This window comes from Lathamus discolor, chromosome 1 (genome assembly GCF_037157495.1).
Source record: "Lathamus discolor isolate bLatDis1 chromosome 1, bLatDis1.hap1, whole genome shotgun sequence".
NCBI classification, from domain to species: Eukaryota; Metazoa; Chordata; class Aves; order Psittaciformes; family Psittacidae; genus Lathamus; species Lathamus discolor.
This window is the reverse complement of record NC_088884.1, coordinates 64885806-64902803: the sequence shown is the minus strand read 5'-3', so window position 1 is coordinate 64902803 and position 16998 is coordinate 64885806. Positions and strand designations below refer to the sequence as shown.

The window sequence follows — 16998 nt, the reverse complement described above, 5'->3', positions numbered from 1 at the left end:
TCAGGATAGATCAGAAAACAAGCAGGTGTCCATCTCCACTGACGGAGAATCAAAGACAGGGATCACTCCAAAGACAAAGTGATACGCGTCTAGGATTTTTGTAAGAGATTACAAGAGTATTTCAGGTATATTGGAGATCCTGATCGTTGACGTGTTATCACCAAGAGCTGAGGCACGGTTTCTGAATGTGGTTGTTATGTCATGCTTTTTCTGTATTTCACAGAGAGCTCTTTTAGAGAAGAAGCAGAGGAAGAAACGTCTTGATCCTTTGATGGTGCAGCCAAATCCTGAGGCAAAGCTGCATAGGTCAAAGCCCAAAGGGTATGAGGAACAGACTCCTTTAGTGAAAACTCCTACCCCTTTCCCCAGTGATGTTATTTTACATGGTAAGTAATCAACCTGGTTGCAACAATGTACCCAAAAATGCCAGTGCACACACTTTACCTCGCAGATGGGCACCACATTGCTGTGATAGTGGTCAAGTGATAAACAAGATCGATTACATACCTTTATATGTACAAAAAGAGAACTGTAGTACAGTATGGTTGAGCAATAAACCAAAAACCTTACCTTGAATTTTGTGATAGCTGAGAATCTTCATGTGCCTTTGAAGAACATCTCCCTTGTGTTAGACTAAGAACAATTGTAGAAATAGGTTAGGAACTTCTCTAAGGGTAGGGAGATACAAATGCAGTGTAAGAGAGTCATATAAAGCTGTAGGATTAAAAAAAAAAAAAATAATCCCATAGTGACAGCCTGTACTTTTTGTCATTGTATACTCCATCTAAAGATTGCATATGACTGAATGATGAAGTAGACAAAAGCAAAACAAAATTCTTATGAATACTGAATTAGGTTTTTTCTGGGTTTTATCTTATCTGTTGTTTTCTGTGGGCTTCAGGGAGACAACTGAAATGTGACAAGCAAGCTATAGTGGTCAAGAAAGTCACAAGCACAAAGTGACATCAGAGCCAACGGCAGTAACTTAGTGATCTCCAAGCATTACAGTAAAATAGAAACCATTCTGTTAAGAGTGAAAACAAGTACAGTATCGAGAGCATTAAGTTTTCCATGTCACAGCGAAGAAAAAAGAGCAACAATGAAATCTGTATATTCCAGTGGAAGTGTAGTTTGAGATCATGGATCACAACAGATTATCAAGGAAGTAACAGGAAATATCCAAAGGCTTAGAGATGCATGTTACTGCAGGGTGTTAAAATACCACAATTTTATTAATAGGGAATTAAAGCATAGAGTAGAATTTTAAAAACCCAAACAAACCAGTGTTACTTGGCCTGAAGATCACATTTGGAAACATGTTATCCTATCTTATATTGAGAGATAAGACTTAGAGGGGGCAGGACGTGAGGTGAAAACAAACATAAAAATTATTTGAATGATTTTCATGTTCTGTTCTCCAGGTGTCTTTCAGGATCATAGGGTGGGGAGGAAAGTGATGATGGATGGTAGCATTTATGTGATTAAAATCGGGTGGGAGAAGGCTGCTGTTGAAAGACACTTCAAGTCAAAAAGATTGATATAAATAACTTCTAAGTTAGGAAACTTCAGTAGTACTGAAACTACAAGAAAGAGAAATAAAAACTAACTGCTCCTTCAGTAGCTTACATCATTCTGAAGCTTTGTCAGTACAAACAAATTCTGTTAAGAAGTGATAACAGGAGTAAACATGTCAGAAATCTGATGATTAGATAAAGCAGTAAAGTTTTAAGAAGGAAGATGGTGAGAAAGCAAGAAATCCAAAGCTGGAACTACAGCTGCATATTGTGTGCCACATAAATGTATTAAGGCCAGACCCTGACATCAAGGCATCTCCACCAGTTAGGGACAGTGCACAGCTGTATTGCATGCTTAAATGTGGAAATTTCTTTTCTAACAAAAAGAGGGCATCCATTTACAGTTTTTTCTGCCTGTGCCTGTAGGTAATTTTATCAAATTTACTTGCAGTGTGCACTGTAAAGTGCTTACTTTTTAGTTTAGGAGCAAGCGAGGAACATGAAGGAAAAGAAAATAGAGTAATTGCCCATAAATAAATTAAAATGTATTAATGTGCGTGACAAATACAACTTATTTTAACTGCTTAAGCCCTTGTAAAAAAGTAGATACAATGACTATATTTATAAATACAGAAGCTGATGCCTGGTATGTTTAAAGTAATGGGCTGTCTGTACCAGAGTCAGGCCTGGATCCTTCCAAATTTTCTGATCAAAATCAAACAAGAAGACATCAGTACTTTAAAGGGGTGCTTGAGCAAGGAAGATGTAAAGAACAGCCGTCCTGGGATGTGTCTTTAGCCACAAAAATAGACTTTAGCATTCTGTTCTGTTTTGGCCTGCAGGTATTGATGGACCAGCTGCTTTCCTGAAATCAGAAGTGCAAGATCTGGGGACCAAGCTCCAAACTCTCTCTGCTGGATCTTCCAAAACAGAAGACAACGCAGATCAGGGAAGTGATGGAGAGGCTCTAACAGACGCAGCAGGCAAGCCAGATCTGCAAGAAATCTTACAGAAACGAGGTAATATAATGGGCATTATCTTGACATTAAGAATTGATGGGCATTAAGAGTTGATGATAGGCAAAGATATTTTTCAGGGCTCTGAAAAACACCAGGAAAGGTGTTTTTCTTGAGTCAGAAGCTGTCATAATTAACAGTTTTAGAGTTTTGTATTCAATAGCTATATCCCATTGAGTATTTTCCCAGTGGAGTGTCCATCTCTTGTCTGCCAGTACCACAGGAACCTTTTTTGTTGAATGCAGCCTAAGTACTTTGCCGCAGAATAATGGCTAGTGTTTAATATAGTGCACAGCTTATTTTTGTTTTGCTGAGCACGTCTCCCAAAATGTTTCCAGTACAGTTTATGTATTAAGGTACTACCATATCTAGAAATAACATCCATTCAGTTGTCAGATGCAAGAGCTTTTTACCTATGGATAGGAACATAATGCAAGAGTTAGGGAAGGAAGTAGGAGAGAATATCCAGAAACTTCAGGGGAAATTAGCAGAGATAGAATATAAACAGTAAATTTTTAAATTGGCCAGAGTACTAGGGTTAACGCCTTTCCTCTTTCCAAATGTGCTTTGTGAAGCTTACTGACAAGTTGTTAAGACTACATTTTTCTATTTCATCTGAGATAAAGAACTTCCAGGAGTGCCATGTTGGAGTAGTGTTATAATATTTGCTCTTGGAAAATAATTCAGTGTGTGTATTTTCTATAGTGCTTTATGTGCTCTCCATTCTACAGCCAAATTAAAGAATGGAATCTCAGAATAAAATTACACAGTTCCAAGTAAGCACCAAGCAGTTATGTGTACTTCTGTACACATAAACATTCTTTAAAATGGTTTTATCCGGAGTTATTTTAGTTATATACCAACAGTCATCTCTACATAGCTGTGAGTAGGTTAAGATTAAATAAGTCCTGGAACTACTCAGACTGCACTCCTGTTTTAAAAACAAAATCATCAATAGTATTCATGAGACATGGGTTATTGCTACTGATGTAAGAATAGGAGGGGCTCTTACAGAAAAATTATCCTACTCCATTTCAGTGTGTATAAGACAAAGGGGAAATGGTAAAGAATGTAAGCTGTACAGAGTCCAGTTTACAGTGGAAGTGTCAGCATATTGATCTGGATTTCCTTTGCTTTTTAAGATATGGATGGCTTTTTTATGTGAAAATAGGCAAAAGTCACTCAATGACAATGTATATTAAGCAATATGCTGCATCATTTAGTATCATTTAAATAAGTATTTGTAAAAGCCTGACAGCTGTTTAATCATCTGCACGATGACAGCTGCAAAATGTCGCTAGGGTTTTGAATTAAAAGTCCTGGGGAGCAATATGGCACATGAGGAAAATCAGGAATTGATTTTAATTAAATCAACTGAAATTAATTGAAAGAGTGACTAGCTATGCAAATGTCATGAGTTCGTGGCATCACTAATTCATACATGACATCTCCTTTCAGAGGTTACTTGCTTTATTTTGACAGGAATTTCAGGCAGTTTGAATTTTGATGAGGAGGATGGAGAAGAGGAAGAAGCTAGTAAGAGACCAGCTTCTCATTCACCATATCCTGAAACTGAGAGGCCTGGCTCGGCAACCAGCGTGAAATCTTTTGCAGTAAGTGTCTTGAAATTGCTTTCTGATAAGGGCTGGGCACATGCTTGATTTTAGTACTAAACCCTTGAGCACTGGGTTAAAATATAGTAGCTGCAACTACAGTAGCTAGCATATTAATCCCTGAAGGCAGAGGAAGGTCATGATTGTCAGGTTATCTGACTGAAGAGCCATTGAGTTAAACACAAAGACCAAGTAATGAATAAAGGAACAGTGGTGGGCAGAGGAACCTGAGTAGCCTAGTCAGTGAAGATGGGAACACAGTGAGTCAGCTACTCCTATGATTCTCAAAGGAGACAGATTAGGCCATTGTCTCTGGTGTAAAAGCCACCAAGATGACTCAGAGAAACTCTGAAATGCTGTGCAAAATTAAGAGGGATTACTGCCCGAAGGTTTATAGTATTTATTGTGGAATGTAAGAGGGAACAGAATTTTGGGGTGGAACAGAAAATTTTGGGATTGGAAGAAACCTTTCATGGCTGATTAGGGCAAGGCAAGAGGGAAAAGAAAGGGATAAGGTGGATCAGGAAGTCATAAGCATGGGAAAATAGGGACTAAAGGGAGTAAAAGGCACCAGATGCATATAAGCAGCTGCAAGACAGTATGCTTGTCTGTTGAAGCCTTGTGCCCAATTACTGCATGATACTCGTATCATGCTGTTTCCTTTATGAATGTGCTCTCGTGTGTGTGTGTGTGAGAGATACATACATACATACATACATATGCTGACACAACTATATGCTGTACTAGCCAGTGAGTTGAAGAGACCTGGGAAGAGCCAGGGTTTGAACTAGTGAGGAGATGAAGGGCACAGGGTTTGGGCAGGCTTAAAAGTCCATGCTACTATTCAAAAGACCTGTGTGAGTATATTTGTGTGGCGAAGTAGAATGAAGAAATTATGAAGATTATAATATAGATTAAATATTAATATTTAGTGTGATAGAGCTTAAAGTATTATTTAATTAAGGATTAACACTTCATCACCTTTCTGTGCAAAACATGTATTAGCAATTTGAAAACTTGTTGTGTGGGTAGGAGATCTTAATTGTTCAAAAGTGTTAGACGTATGTCTCCCAAACCCTTTGGATTTCAGTAACTGATGCTGTTAGGCTGCTCTCAAAATGCTAGCCACGTGCTTCATAGCAAGTAACTTTTCTGGCTGCTGTATTTAATGCAGTAAATTATCCCTTGTGTGGCATAAACAGCTTTTTCATCTTAACAGTAAGAGAGTTTCCCACATAATGCTTATAGTGAAATGTGTGCTTGTATCCACCTCTGTTCCTGATCCAGTGCAGTGGTTGTGTATTTAAGATTAACTTCTAAGAATAATATAAAAATAATAATGTGCTATTCAGTTTATAAAGTGAAGCAAGATTTAATATTGCAAGAAATGCAAAATGGCAATAAAATCTGATCAAGTGTGTTTAAGAAGTTGCTTTGGAGTACTTGAAGCTTGGGCTTTTCTTCTGTTTGGCTTGGAACTATCTTCTAGGATGTTCTCAAAGTATACTTGTCTTAAATATATGTAAACTCATGTTGTGTCCCTATTACTGTTACTTGTTTGTGAAGTTATTTTTTGGTAGTAAATACATGCTAGGACTCTGATTCCTCTGGAAAAAATACTGTATGCTCATAAAAATTACTTAGGTGTTTTCAGCTAATATGCAAAAGCTTTATTTGCTGTCAAAGTTCTGTACTCTAGAAAAGAATAGGCCTTCTCATACAGTCTTAGGCTGGTCAAGTTATTTCTGGCTTTCAGTAGGTGTAGGTCTATATCATATCAAAATACAAAGGTAGATGGTGCTGGGGGGTGAAAAATGTATTTGTAATGGTTTCTCAGGGAAGTGTAAGGAGAAATTAATATGACATTAAAATTATAAATTTTATTATAAAAATATTATAAATCATAAACGTGCACAAAAAATATTTTAACTGTTCCTCTGGATTGTTCAGACTTTATTTGCTTTCAAGTAAGCTTGAATAAATGGAATATGAAGTCATAAAATATCAGTTATATCCTAAAATAGTGAGCTGAATAGTCAAGGGGGGATGGTTTTAAACTGAAAGAGGGTAGCTTTAGATTAGACTTTAGGAGAAAATTCTTTGCGATGAAGGTGGTGAGGCACCAGCACAGGCTGCCCAGAGAAGATGCGGCTGCCCCATCCCTGGCAGTGTTCAAGGCCAGGTTGGACGAGGCTTCAAGCAGCCTGGTCTAGTGTGAAGTGTCCCTGCCTGTGGTGGTGGAAGGGGTTGGAACTGGATGAGCTTTAATGTCCCTTCCAACCCAAACCATTCTATGATTCTGTGAATAGGTGAGTAGTACAAGAGATATGGGTGTTGGCTACTTGGGAGACTGGGCTATGGTTGCCAACTACTGGAGATACCAGGTAGGGGATGCTGTAGTGGGGGAGGGAGAGAGCCACTAATGAATTTCAAGTCTGTCTGTGTCTCTGTGTGTCTGTAATCACTCTTACTTCCTACCAGCTGTATCTAAGAATATGGATAAACCACCAACATCAACTCCAAAGCCCAGTAAGGGAGGACTCTCCTGGGTTCTGCAATACACAGGATTCAGCTACCTCTAAGAAAAAAAGTACTTTAATGACTTACACCACATTTCCATTAGAATTCCAGTTCTATTGGTGACCGTAACTTGCATCCTGAGTATATACACTGTTCTGAGGTTCTTCCAGCATTTAGTTGAAACGGCTCCACCATCAGCTTATTCTATTTCAGCTACTGTTCTGAACCAACATAATCTCGGTGCTCATTTCAGTCACAAAAATCCTGGCCTGTCTTTACTGCAGCACCCATCAGTCCAGCTTATCATGCTGCCTGGTTTCCCACAGAGTGAGGTTCTAAGAGCAGAGAGGCTCTTTGCCTAGAATATTTGCAGTGACTCATCCCATTTTTTCCCCTTCTTTACAATTCACTCATCTCTGGTTAATGGGTACTTTTTCTCCCCTCTCATTGGAGGGTTGATTTTTCCTTAGTAGAAGTCTGCAGCCACTTGCTGGTATCTCACTTAACTTCCTTCACAAAATATCTTCTTGAGACATGAGATCTTTCTGTTTTAAAAGACCTTTCTTTTCTTGGGGAATACCAGAGCCTCTGATCTGTATTAATTTGCTAATATGATGGTTCTTCCCACAGGAAACAGGTGCTTCCTGTAGTCCATCACCTCCAGCAGATGCCCAGCTGGGAGAAGTAGAGAACTTGGAGGATTTTGCATTACACCCTGCACCCCGTGGTATTACAGTCAAGTGTCGAATCACTAGAGATAAGAAGGGAATGGACCGTGGCCTCTTCCCTACTTACTACATGCATCTGGAAAGGGATGACAACAGAAAGGTATTAGAAGCAGCAGAATATCTTGGCTATCGTACTCATACCGCAGAATATTTTTTGTGCAAGGGAGAGCTTCTGGTAAGAGACCAGAAGCTGAGGAGAGCTGGCATGCAGATGAGGACAGCTCATATTAGGCCAAGGCACTGAGAAGGGAATTGAGAGGTTTGAAAGCCATAATACAATGAAAGATGAAATTTTAAAAAGTATAAAAATGTCAAGGATAAAGAAGAAACAGGGAGACAGAGCTGCTCTGCAGAAAAGGAGGGAAGACTAGAAAGGACAGTTGCATAAAATCTACCTGTTGAGTGAGCTGATCGGAGGAATAGGATTTCTGGGTGTGCACTTGTGGAAGACACCAGAATTGTGGAGACAGTAATATCAGTACAGAACAAAAAGGGGAATTGATGTGAAAAATGGAGAGGTAACAGTTTGGATAGCAATGCGTAGCAATGCGTCTGCGTTCTTGCAAAGCTCCAGTCTTGATTGAAGTTTTGTATTTGCAGACATTCCTTCTTGCAGGGCGAAAACGAAAAAAGAGCAAAACATCCAATTACCTCATATCAGTTGACCCAACTGATTTGTCCCGGGAAGGGGAAAGCTTCATTGGAAAACTCAGGTAAGAGCCACAGGTGAAAATTACAGACAAGAGAGATTGTGTTTTCATTTTAATTGAGTTGGGGATATGAATAACAATCTGGTGTCAATTCAGAGAGAATGGACTTGCATCATCCTGCTTAATGTAATCTGTATTCACCTGAGTTGGCAACCTTTCTTCAGCGTTACCACTCACCATGGCAATTCATGTAAGGAATTCTGGTTTGATGTTTTTCCAGGATAGGCTCAGGCTCAGTTTACTGTGGGCTCTCCTTACTGACCTGGCAATAGGAAGATTCAAACGGCAGGAGATGAGTGTTTTCACTGTGCTGTACAAATACCTTCAGAAGATAACAAAACTTTCCACTGACACCGCTCTCTTTTTCTGTCTTTCTGTAACCTGACATTAGATCAAACCTCATGGGAACAAAGTTTACAGTCTATGACCATGGAGTTAGCCCCCTCAAGGCACAAGGTCTAGTGGAAAAGGCTCATACAAGACAGGAGCTTGCAGCTATTTGTTATGTAAGTAGTGCCTCTCCCCTTTTGCCCCTTTCTTCTTTGTTGCCTGGTTACAGAGGAAACAGGGCTTACAAAATCCTGCTGCCTGGCAGCCTTCCCCACTTAACTTTGGAACCAACTGACCAATTTCACCCAGATACAACAAAGGACAGAGGCTTCAAAGATAAGTTCTTATAAGCTTGATTAAAAAAAAAAAGAAAACCCCCCAAACAAATCAGTGACGGGGGAGGGAGGGAGAGAGAGAGATGCAAACTAATACCCTGATAACCTTCTTGTCTGACCTGTGGCATGTGGCCAGTCAGCACATCCTTTACGTGGAGCCAGCCATAGCATGAACTGCCTCTTTCCCAGCTGGTATTTGGTGGACACTAAGAGTTAACTGGGAGTACCCTGTGAAGTAGAGTTATTCTTTTGTTTTGCAGAACCAAAGGCATTTTGGTGGATATGAAGGAGCTGGTATTATTTCAGTAGCAGCTTGTGGTTAGTGAGGATATGGTTCCATGGGAAATCATGATTTGACAGCTGTCTGTCCTAGAGGTGCTTTCTTCTGGTTTTGAGGATCACCTTGGTCTAGGCTTCAGGGTGGCACTTGTGGATACTCTAGAATTATGTGAGGGTTCTCATTATAAAATCATAGAATGGTTTGGGTTGGAAGGGACCTTAAATCTCATCCAGTTCCAACCCCTGCCATGGGCAAGAACACCTTCCACTAGACAAGGTTGCTCAAAGTGCTGTCCAGCCTGGCCTTGAACATTGTTTGTTTCATGTTCCAAGCCTGAAGTTTGAATAAAATTTGAGGTTCTTTACAAAATGATGGATAGTAAAGTGGAAGGTTTTTTGCTTTTATCACAGGTACGACACAGAAATGTGAAGGTGCATTAACCTATTGGAGCATGATCTTGATTCCACACACCCCCCCCCCGCCCTTGATCATAATGTCACCTGGGGAAAAAAAATTGCTGCCTGTGAGCAGTATCATTTATCACAACAGTATCATGTCAGGTTATTTTCTTTGTATACAATATTCAGTTCCTTACCTACTTCTACACAGCAAGCTATTGAAATGAGTACAGCAGATAATATAAAGTTGTTTTTTCAGATCTCTGAACTTTTATATACAAGAAGTTCATAAAGTTTATATATCAATAAAATCAGTATTCTCATTTGCATATGTGCCCCTAGATTTTCTGAAGCAAAACAGTAGAGGTTGCAACCCAAAGACCTCTGTTCTGTGCCTGCAAAATGCACTAGCGTGTTAGGAGAAGCAGTGTCACTTCTATCAATCAGTTCAGTACTTCCAAAAGATTCTGACTTTTTAGTTGGCCTGTGGGAATTTTAAAGGTTATCACTGACATTGTTACAGGACACTTTAAATGGACCCTTGAATTTTGGTTGATATTATTGAATGGATGGCTTGGGAATGCCGAGACTTTTTTTTTTCCCTTTGCTTTTTATTCAATCCACTTGGAGCTGTCTCCTGCAGTACTCTGGAAAAATCTGCTCAAGACTGAAGCTTGCACAGGTGCTGAAAACGCTGTGCCTTTTGGGTCTGTTCTTAATCATTTATAAAAAAGCATGATTTGAGAGAAAATTGTAGGTATGCTCTTAAACACAAATAAAAACACCTAAAGAAGAATGTAATTCACTTTTTCAGGAACATTTTAGCCTAAATGGTGATGTATGGGTAACATAGTCTCAGGTCAAAGATACTTGTCTTTTATCATATTTAAGGCTTCTTCACAAGCAAGATTTTAGCCTGGTTTTGCCTCAGATGCACAAAATTATGCTTGGAAATTGCACTTCTGTGATTTTGTTATAAATGTTTCATTAGGATAACTGATGAATTCTAAATTAGGTAATACTATGTGTCTTAACACTGTTCTCAAAATAGAACAGAAAGCTGTTCTCAGTGATTAAAACAGTTGCATTTAGATAACTGCTACTACAGTTGTAGCTAGCAGATCTCTAAAAAACAATATAAATGCAGATTCAAGTTCAGTTTTGTTGTCTTTCCTTCTTTGAGATGAATTATCTCATTTACTGAAAATGTCTTTCCTTGTCCTTCAGGAAACCAATGTGTTAGGTTTCAAGGGTCCCAGAAAAATGTCTGTGATCATTCCAGGAATGAATATGAATCATAAGCGAATTCCAATACGTCCACGAAATGTGAGTTACGGAGTTTGGTCATGGTTCAGATTAGAGGTTATTTAGCTTTCATTTAGGTTATCCTCAAAAATCCAGTATTGTATCTGTATATTAAAAACATTTACTATAGCCATATCAGTCAGATCTCCGCAGGGGGATGTTTTCTGATAATTTTTTCCCATAAAATAATCCAAACTGAAGTTATTTATCTTTGGAGTTCTAGCATATATTATTGGAACTTATTTGTTGCAGAACTTCTAAAATTAAATAATATATATTTCACTCACTACAGCTCCTGTAATTCATTGTTTGTTGAATTTATTGTGCTGTTTTACTTTCTTTTTGTATCTTTCTGTTTTTGTTTTTCTGCTTTTCATGTTTTGCATCACTTACTAGACCCATTTAACCTATTTAAGGCATACATGCAGCCTGCTGCAGCCTGTGGACTTTCTACTGAAGCACCCCAGGGCATGGCACTATGCAGTTAATTGTAGATTATTTTTTTTTTTTTTTTCAAAGTTCAGATTGTTAGAAATAAAAGTTGGGTCCAACAGGATCAGAGAAAGCTTGTGAGACTTGGAAAGGATTTCTGCCAGCAGGATGATAGTCATCCTTTGGCCTGTGAGTTGCTCCCTTTCCTGTACACACACATCCTTCTCTCTCACTCTTTTTTCTTGTTTGGGTGGAAACATGGTGATAACCTATTGAGTGGAAAGAAGTGCTTGGATGGGGAATCCATTAAAGTATCTTCCTGGTAATTGCAAGAAGTTTTCACTAGGACTGAGTTTTAAGTGTTGTCATGGTGTTCCATTAAACAGGGAATGACCTTCAAGTGACAGAGTACACACACATGAGAGAGGCAGTAATCAAAAGCAGAGCCATTCCAAATCTGATAAATGTATTTGTTCTGAACAGGAACATGAGAGTCTGCTGTCAAAATGGCAAAACAAAAACTTAGAGAACCTCATTGAGTTGCACAACAAGGCTCCAGTCTGGAATGATGATACTCAATCCTATGTTTTGAACTTCCACGGGAGAGTCACTCAGGCCTCGGTGAAGAACTTCCAGATTGTGCATGACAATGACCGTAAGAGTCTGGTGGAGAGTGTGTGTGGCTTACTCAAACAGGGATAACCCTATTTATTTCATGAGGTTTGGAAGGAATAGGACACTATTCCTGGAAAAGGGAGATTGGGTGGAGAAAACCAGCTCAGGATTACTGGGGAGGACTTCTCAGCTGTGAAGAAAATTATATAAGACATCCCTTTTTCTGGGGTGGGTGCAGACACCACTGTCCATAGCTGCAGCAAAAGAGGGTAAATGCAAGCTTCCTGAAAGGAAAGAAAAGGACTGTACAATATCTTCAGGCTAGCAAGAGAAAGTGGTTCAAGCTTTGGTTCTGAGAAGAAAGATTATCTCTAGAATAATAGTCACTCTACAGAGCAGATTACAAGGCCACTCTGGTGAGAAGGGATGGAAACACCAACCACATATATTTGGAACTGCCAGACATTTGTGGTTTTTTGGTTGTGGTTTGTTTTTTCTTTGCTATGCTATGAAATCGTTCATTTCTGGTTTTGTTGGTAATTTGTTTTTCTTTTTTCTCCCCAGCTGACTACATTGTGATGCAGTTTGGTCGTGTAGCAGAAGATGTGTTCACTCTGGACTATAATTATCCTCTCTGTGCTCTTCAGGCCTTTGCTATTGGACTCTCCAGTTTCGATAGTAAATTGGCCTGTGAATGAGAGACAACAGACTTGAAACTCACTTCCATCCCTGCATCTTCTTGTAAGCGTTCCAGATGGAGTAATGAAAAGCACATTGGGGATGGAAGGGAACTGGAGGAGAGACTTCTGCAGGCTTATTAGAAAGCAAATACCAGGACTTGGAGCATTACAGTAGTTGACATCTTAGGAGACTGTCCTAAGACTGAGCAGTCTCTGTATGCATTGTGGAAGAATAAGAAATATAGGTGATGCTTTTGACATTAGTGTTGATTCTGCTTTCAGAATCCTTGTAACAGATGCTGCATGTGAGTGGGCTAAGGAATTTAGCCCAGTAACTGGAACTCCTTGCAGCTAGGATTAGAAAAATGATGGTTTAGTGTTCATATTCCTTTGACTTCCACAGTGCCCCTGGAGATGATGCTACAGACCCGATCAGGAGTTAAAGAGTTTCTGCTCAGCTAAATTCACAAAAAGGAGAACAGTTACTGGCATGTGTATCATTTTGTTGTCTGTTACAATAGTCAGACATGGAAGGACTCAGGTTATGGCTTTGTGCAACTGTAGGTACTGTTCAACAAATACAGAGCTGGAATGAGACATTGCCTCTAAAAAAACACTTCCCTCTTACTCGGTGGGATGATTCTCTGTTAAGGTTGATAGTCCAGTTCCCTTTCATTATTCTAATTGCTCCATATCCCTTGATAGTCTTTTTACCAAATAAAGAACAATCAAATCTGAAATGCTTACTTTTTAGTTGGTGACATATCCATTACTGTCTCTGTTATTCTTAACAGTGTGAAAAATGAGACTGAACAGATGTTAGAATCTGACTGAATTTGGCCGAAGGTAGTATTGTAACAATACATACAATAGTATGGTACTGTAACCATACTATTGTAACTGTACAGTATTCAGTCCTATTCCTGAAAAGCAGTGTTCTGATTGATTTAATGTAGGCTGTATGCTGATCAGAATTATTTTTTAATTTGTCTGTTGTCTGTAAAACTTGCTACATTTTTAGGAATAAGTGACTGATTTTATTTTTTTTAAATCTCAAGTCATGACATAGAAGTTGATTTTTATATAAATAATTTTAACCTAAATATAAGAAGGAGTTACCTAAAAAAGAAAATTACAGGTGTTTTCAAAGGCATCAGTAAGTTTTAAAAAAATAATTAATGTATCACAGGGCTTTGCAATGTGCTCTTCCAGTGTTCCATTTTTAATGCTGGATATACAGTATGGGGACTGTAGGTCACAGTATGGAATGCTTCTTGATTCATATGGCCTTGATTCATCAGAATGAATTGCTGCACGCTGTGACATGTAAGCCTCATAGTGTGCACATGTGTACTAAAGCAGAGAACAGTTACTATCTTTCCTGTTTTGTGGCCATTATGCATGTTGATGATGATCCTAGAAAACTTAATTCCTCTATCAAGACAAGAATAGATGTTCTCCATCTTTGGATATTGCTGCTGTCAGCAGACTGTGTTTCAAGCTCCAGAGAGACAGATTTATTGCTTTGGGCTCTGGAGTCTTTGAAGTGGTAGGTATCACTTGCTCTTTCAAAATAATGAAACTTTGTGAAGACATTTTCTGATACTGCCAGGGGGAAAAAACCCAACCAACCAACTATGGTAATCATGTGCAAACTCTGTATTTAACTGTAAATTATGAAGTAATGCTGAGAACTCCAGCTTGCATCTCTCAGATGCCTGTGTAGCTGGTGAGCCATTATCTTGAGATGAACTCACCAGCAGATCTGTCCTGAAGAGAACTTGACTCCTGTATCTCTTGTGCCTTCATGTACTCATCAGGCTGGAGTCAAGACCTGACAGTGTTTGTTTTCCATTTGTGCTCTTCTGAGTTCTTTGCCAGTGGCTTTGCATTCCTGTTGCCCATCTAGAAAACTAAGTCAGTTTGTTACCTGTCTGATTATTTTTCTGACTAGGTCCGTGTGAAAGAAACTGCCTTATGTTAGTTTGGGGTGACCTGAAGGTAGAATGCTAACTTTGAATTCAAGATGGTTTTCTCTCTGCTCAGAAGGCCACCGTAGCGTCCCTTTACTCACCCTTTCAGTTAGGTTTGTCAGCAGTGGCTCTTCAAGCTATTTGTTGACATGAAATGATCCTAGCAGGGCCAGGGCCTCTGGTTTCACTCAGATTGTGCAGACAGATTAACTGATTGATTCTGTGCTCTTTTATCAGATATGTTTTACATGAATTGTATTTATAACTTTTATATCTAAATGAAAATAAACTAATTTATATATTGAAAAAAATCTATAATTCTTAATGAGTGTTTTGGTAAAATTTTGCTGTCACTTATGGGTGTTCTTTCTTCCTCCTGTAGATACTACCTCAGTTTCTTCCTGTCATATCTCATCTCCCTTCTTACTCCTCCTTTTCCTTTGTAATTCTCAGGTTGTCAACTTATGTCAACAAACATAAGTTGTTTGGGTTTTTTTGGTTTGGGTGTTGTGTCCCCCCCCAGACTTATAAGGCTGGGGATGAATGTAAAGTTAGTCTCTATTTTTTGTTTTCTTCTCAGCAGCAGTTCTTCCTGTATAGTTCTTGGTTTCCATTTGATTCTTTCTTTAAGATAGTTGCACTTCTCTGCCCCATATTTTTTAATGTTTCTTTCAGTGTCCAGTTAGGGCTTTCTTAATAGTTCATTATGCATTTGCATACCCTCCATCTGAACCCATTGTACTCTTGAAGTACAGTACTGTGTATTTCTGAATCAAGAACTGAAATAATACAAGGCTAGGAGGAACACCAAGTTGAAGTGGTTATATTTTCCTGTTTCCACCGGGAGATGTATGAACTTCTCTAAGAGGAGATATGGTGGGACTGATAACCTGAAATTTAACACAGTTCTCGATGTGTAAGCCCTGTTCTTCATGCACCTCTTTCTTTCTTCCCCACTAGTTCCATCTGAGCCAAGTGAGATTTAGTTGGGATAGAAAACTGAGCAGGAAGTACTACTAGGCATTTGTTCTTAGTACAGTAATATTAGTTGATTATGTGCAAATGTAACATTCTTGACATCCCAAAGACATCTTGCAACAATGAAGGAAGCATATTAAACTGTTCAGTAGGAATCCTAAAGCAGATCTAGCAGACTAACCAGCTACTAGGCTGCTCTAAGATCCTTGGCTCACAAACATGAAATGGTAATTTATTGTTCTTTTAGGGGTCAGTCCCACTCTCACTTAAGTTTTACTTAGTGTGCTCCTTGACTTGTTGGTATTAACAGCTCTATAGATCTCTCAATTGACATTGATTTCTTGGTACAGAAGACAAGCAAAGCCTTCCCTGTGATTTACAGGTCAAGAGCTAAAAGTTTGTGCAGTCTTGAGAAACATTCCTTCTTTGCCGGAGACAGCCACAATGTCAAACTGTTGTACATAACTTCAGTTTGGAACTACTGCTGGAACCAGAATTCAGAAAGGTGCTTAAGTTATACTAGGGCAAAGAGATTTGGCCCTGCATACAGTTATGAGGATGAGTAGAAAAGCAACGCTGCTATAAGGGCTTCCTTAATAACAGGGAAAACAGCCTGCTACAGTGGTGAAGTGGTAAGAATTGAAAGCCCTTGCATGAAAGAAGGCAGAGCACCTTTATCCACTGTTACAGTTGTATCTCTTGAACTGTGTGGTGCATAGAGTTTTTGTCTTCTCATTCTGTCTCTTAATGTGTTTATATGGAATTTATTCTTTCCTCATTGCAAGCTGGAGGTCACTTCTTAGATCCCAAAATGGGAGAAAAATACAGAAGCAAACGAACTTCACCAAACTTCACTTAAGATAAAGACTCTTATAACAGAACCTGCTCTGGCAATGTAACATTTAATTTAGAGAATACACAAATGAGTTAATTTATTCTAGAAGATGCAATTTGTGATTATTCACTTTAACATTTCCGAACAAGGCAAACAATTGCACTGTCTGCAACAAAACAGCTTAAAATTATGACAAAAACGGGGGATTTAATTTTTGTTTTTTAAATGCTTAATTGAATCGATCCCTTTATTTATTTAAGGGGAAAGTAATATATTTTACTGTGATCCAATATTTTAAAAGCTGCACATCAAAATCATCCAGAGTATGGATCAGGGTGGGGAGTTAGGTGTCACCAGCTTGCCAACTTCCTGTTCTGAGCAGAATAGTTTGCTTTCATGTTACCACCAGTAAAGGAAAAATAAAAAATCATTAAAAAAAGAAAAAAAAGAAAAAAAACAAACAAAAAAACAAAACCAAACAAAAAACCCCACCACATCAACCAAAACCCAAAAACCAACACCACAAACCACAAAAAACCACCTCCAAACCCCCTCTGTTCTCTTGAGCCAGGTTTTCATCTGCAATTGAATGGAGTCCTGCAAACAATTTGTGTGATGATTCACAGGAAGGAATAGGTTTCAATTCCTTCTCTTTGAGCTATGTTGATTCTGCAGGGAAATGGGAGCAAAACATTCTGTTAGTCACATAATCATGAGACCTGGCCTCAAATTCATA

At 38.8% G+C, this 16998-nt stretch overlaps 1 protein-coding gene across 4 annotated transcripts in view; it reads left to right on the top strand.

Annotated features, from left to right (window-relative positions):
* The window catches only part of TULP3 (TUB like protein 3), a 28952-nt gene extending 14198 nt beyond the window's left edge, over positions 1-14754 (top strand). For all 4 annotated transcript variants that reach the window (XM_065674979.1, XM_065674969.1, XM_065674954.1 and 1 more), the window contains exons 3-11: positions 224-386; positions 2357-2533; positions 4013-4143; positions 7294-7491; positions 7992-8104; positions 8493-8607; positions 10672-10770; positions 11665-11836; positions 12361-14754. In XM_065674979.1, the coding sequence (XP_065531051.1) occupies positions 224-386; positions 2357-2533; positions 4013-4143; positions 7294-7491; positions 7992-8104; positions 8493-8607; positions 10672-10770; positions 11665-11836; positions 12361-12494 (1302 nt within the window). In that variant the 3' untranslated portion in view covers positions 12495-14754. The remainder of the gene's footprint in view (positions 1-223; positions 387-2356; positions 2534-4012; positions 4144-7293; positions 7492-7991; positions 8105-8492; positions 8608-10671; positions 10771-11664; positions 11837-12360) is intronic.
* Positions 14755-16998: the final 2244 nt, after the last annotated feature.